The following is a 4,443-nucleotide window of genomic DNA, read 5'->3' as shown; positions in this document are numbered from 1 at the left end:
GCAGCGATTCCTCCTTCCCACCATGCCACTTCGTAATTCTACTTTACCATGTCCCTCTGCAGCTCAATACCACCCGCTTCCCCCGTTACAACCCTGAATACTTCAAGCCGTGACCTTTATCGGACCCCAACAGGCATTTCCCTTTTATCCTGCATCAGTCTCGCTGCTTTGATGGCTTTCACAAAGGGCTTAATCAAAAGCCTTCTGGAAACCCAGGCAGACCAGATTCACTCCAGCTTCCCAGTCCACGTACTTGCTGACACCTTCAGAAACCTCCCAGCAGATCTGAAGTCTAGGTTCCTCCTCTTCCTCCGCCATTTATGCCTCCAGTCTTCATTAGTTTCTACCAGCGTGGCAAAGACATTGTGGCCACTGGCTGGTAGTTCTCTGAAAACAAACCTTTGGAATCCCGTACACACTTTTGACACTTCTCTAAGTCTGGTGAGGAGCGGCTGAGGGCCCTGGGGGTGTCCAGCCTGGAGAAGAGGAGGCTGAGGGGAGACCTTCTCGCTCTCGACAGCTCCCTGACAGGAGGGGGTAGCGAGGGGCGGTCGGTCTCTGCTCCCAAGGAACAGGTGATGGGACAGGAGGAAATGGCCTCAAGTTGCACCAGGGGAGGTTTAGGATGGATATTAGGAGAAACTTCTTCCCCAAAAGGGTTGTGAAGCACTGGCTCAGGCTGCCCAGGGACGTGGTGGAGTCCCCATCCCTGGAGGGGTTTAACAGAGGGGCAGCCGTGGTGCTGAGGGACGTGGGTTGGTGGTGGGTTTGGCAGTGTTACGGTAACAGTTGGACTCAATACATCTTAAAGGTCCCTTCCAACCTAGATGGTTCTGCAATTCTAATGTGAGAAGAACTTTAAATGAGAGGCTACAAGCAGCAGCTTTGGCCTTTTCATCCTCAGGTCCCCCACCAATTTGGGGTGCAGGCCCAGCCCCCTGCTCACATTCACTGACCACCCTGTCCTACCACCCCCTGTGCCAACGTTTCAGCCCGAGGCCTTCCCCCAGGCCTCCCCATCGGAAGTCTCCAACAGAGAAAGCCCTCTGAGCTCTTCCAAATAAAACCAGGCAACCTTCAGCTTGTCTACTGCAGTCTTCGCTTTTTGGAGTGCTCCTTTCATTCCTCCATTGCCCACCAGCCCCAAGGGCTCCCTGGAAGGCTTCTCCCTTCTATCTGAAAGAGGACACGCCCTCAGATTTGGGGGTTTATCTCAGTAAGTGGATGCCTACGGTCCCTCTTTTGGTTTTGACCTGCTTTACTGCCATTTTTATACTTAATGTTTCTGGCACCATGCATATTTTCTACCGTCCACATTTGGGTAGGACTTTGTTTTCCAGGGTGCCTCAAATACCACCTCCATGACAGAGTTAAACCACCTGGACCTTTCTGTGGATGCATGGGGAAGGTCCCTTCCAGTGCCCTTCTTTGATGGGACAAATATCTACCCTATGTACCGCAGACTCACACACTCCTACGCTGTCTGCACAGTGCTTGCAAATCATTTTTCAGCCACTGAAGGCAGCAAGACATTAAGGCTTCAGGGCACGAACACGGCCCACACCGCCGATGGTGGGACAGAACTGGCTGCAGCAGCTCCCCTACAGCCATCTCCTGGGGCGGTGGCAGGATCTGCGTCAACATCCGCTTGACGTAACTAGGGACACAGACGGCTCAGCGGCACTCTCACACATCACTCGAGGCAATGGACCTCCCTAGCAAATGCCGGATCTCCAGCAGCGCTCCCCCCTGGCACAAGCGGTTACAATTCCGTTTGTTGGTTGGGATTTTTGTTTTCAAAACAGCAAAACGCTCGTCATCCAACTGAGAAACCCAAAGCGACTCAGCTTTTGCAAAGGGGCTTTCGGGATGAAGGGCTTTACGACCACCTTCAGGAGACACCTAGCGCGGTGCAGAGGTGCGCTCACAACCAGCCGTCACCTCCCCGTCACATCCACGGAGATCGCCGCCGCCGCGCATGTACCTGCAGTTACTATTGACAAAGTGAGGCAGAGTGACATGTGGCAACATTTATGACAGCCACCGCAATCATAGCTCAGACAAGGGACGTCTCCAGGGGCCGGGGACCACTCAGGCAAGCGGAAGGAGTATCTCCAAAGCCACCCAGGGAAGCTGATGTGCTGGGAGGAAGAAGAGGGGAAAGAAGAGCCTCTCGCCGGTGCTCCACAGCTGAGAAATGCAGAGCAACGTGGCCGTGGGGACACTCTTCTGGCACTGCCGAGGAGCTCTGCGTAGCAGCCTGCAGAACGTGGGCAGGAGAGCAACTGCAGACACCAACCGTCAGAGGATCCCTCCAAAAATTAACAGTGACAGCAACATCCCACGGAGCTGCGCAGAAGAAATGGCTCTAGAACTGAAGTTACAGAAACACTGAAGAAAACCAACAGAAGGTGACGGGCTGCGGTGAAAATACATCTCTCAAATAGGCTCATGTTCATCCACCATGTAAGTATTTACTTTGTAATATTTAGAAGTCCTCTTCAAGAGGAAAGCCAGGTGAGGCAGATGAACCTTGTCCCCTTCCAACCCTCTGCTCCCCCTTTCTGGTAGCTTGTAACTCTCGTTTAACCCTGACAATGATCCTCCCAGCCTATGGAGCTGTGGCCCTGTAGTAATACCTCCGCTCAAGGCACGATTTCAGTCCAAAAGCTCACTGGAGTCACCTTCCCCATGCACGCAGCTGCTACACGGCAGCTCTGCCTTTGCAAAACCACAGCAAACAATTTGCTCTCGTCTGTCCGGGCTGGGTTCGGCTGAACGTCCCTCCTGCAGTTTGTATAGAGAGAATCTCAGTGCAGAGACGGGACACGCTGCGGGGGGTCACAAGGGACCTTCGCCCAAACTAACGCCACCCCATCGAGAGGAAAGGCCGGAGGAACGTAAGAGCTGTTTGCTTTCGTAGCCGTACATGTTTTTTTAAAAAAAACAAACAACAAAACCAAAACAAAAAACAGAAAAGGATGACCAAAATATCTCGCTTGATGTTCTGCTTAGCACTAGCAATGTTAGAGCCACCATTTTAAAGCAGTGGGACATCCGAGTTCAGCTCTGAATCGCATTACCTTCCTTTAAACATTACGTAAAGCAAAAATAACATAAACAATAAGGTTAAGAGGCTGAGGTTTTGCAAAACTGAGCTGAGTGCAACACCGTAATTTTCTGACACTAACAAACTTTGGTTTAGAAACATTTATACTGTAATGCAATCCTAAAGATTGCTTATATATACCTATATATATATTTGGGGAAAAAAGATAAATATAGTGTGCTGAAAAAATAGCTTCTGTTCTGTCCAAGGGCAGACACACCATCTGCTCTGGGATATACCTGCAGTAAATCTGCACAAACGCAAACTCACGCCATCCAGTCAATAAATAATTTAATGAGGTTACAGTTCTGCCAGAAACCACGACGGCACCCCTTTCCCAGCCTCCGCTCCAGCCTCGCCCCGCGGGCACGGCACAAAAACGCACACCAGCCAAACGACAAACCACAGCTGCACCAGAAGGCCACGGGAATGCACAGATCTTCACAGAAGATATCGCCTCAGGCCCAGACACTCGTACACCGTTAACACTCGCCTCCGTGGGGAAAAACATGCAGCACCTGCCATCAGCCTCCCAGTTCCACTTCAGGCAGATCATGCGCCAGGGACCATGCGTTTGGGGGAGGGGGACAGCCCGGACCCACCGTGTACCAAAACATCGAAACATGGGGATGGTGACATGAAGAGGAAGGCTGCAGCAAAGCTCTCTGCTGCAAGTCTTGGAGATGACTCTCGTGGAACGAAGCCCGCGGTCAGAATGGAAGTCGCTTCAACTGCTCGTATGTGATAAAAAACTAAAGGGAACGTCAAGGAATTGGGCAAAATACGTAAGGCAGCTGCACCAGGGCCTCCCGACACGAGCGGGCCATGTCTGGAAAGGCAGGTAGAGCATCAGCACAGCACAGCTGAAGACCAGCGTGGGGAAGCCCCTCCTCCAGGCAGCATAAACCCATCTGCACAGGAGGAAGAGAGCGCTGCGGGACGAGAGCTACCGGGAGAGGGAAGAGACTGACCCAGAAGAAAACTGGCCCAGGCTTGCCTGGACCATTGAGAAAGGGAGGTGGCTCTAACCCCGGACTGGGACTTCTTTAAAATTAATTTATACACTCAATTTCGGAGGGCAAGAAGGATCCAGTACAGCAACACAGCAGGGCTGGTTCTGGAGAGCAGGTCAGCACCAGTCTCAGAGCAGCAGAATGTTCCCTGGGCTTCCCTCACGAAACATCCAGAAACCACAGCACTTCCAGGAGCTCAGGCCAAAGGGAAAGTCTCAAGCCAAGCACTTGAGAGCACTCACTCTACAGGAAACCACCCGTGCTGCTGCGCTGGAAGCCCCTGCACTGGCCACCCGCAGAGCTGTCAGAGGCAGGCACCAC

General features: G+C 52.3%; 1 protein-coding gene across 1 annotated transcript in view; it reads right to left on the bottom strand.

The window, feature by feature from the left end:
- Positions 1-3,487: 3,487 nt before the first annotated feature.
- The window catches only part of SLC25A14 (solute carrier family 25 (mitochondrial carrier, brain), member 14), a 9,912-nt gene continuing 8,956 nt past the window's right edge, over positions 3,488-4,443 (bottom strand). Inside the window, exon 8 of the mRNA XM_009892058.1 lies at positions 3,488-3,861. Within this exon, the coding sequence (XP_009890360.1) occupies positions 3,820-3,861 (42 nt within the window). The 3' untranslated portion in view covers positions 3,488-3,819. The remainder of the gene's footprint in view (positions 3,862-4,443) is intronic.

Source organism: Charadrius vociferus, unplaced genomic scaffold, assembly GCF_000708025.1.
Source record: "Charadrius vociferus isolate BGI_N301 unplaced genomic scaffold, ASM70802v2 scaffold1279, whole genome shotgun sequence".
NCBI classification, from domain to species: domain Eukaryota; kingdom Metazoa; phylum Chordata; class Aves; order Charadriiformes; family Charadriidae; genus Charadrius; species Charadrius vociferus.
Note: the sequence above shows the minus strand (reverse complement) of the source record. Positions and strands in the feature narration are given on the sequence as shown.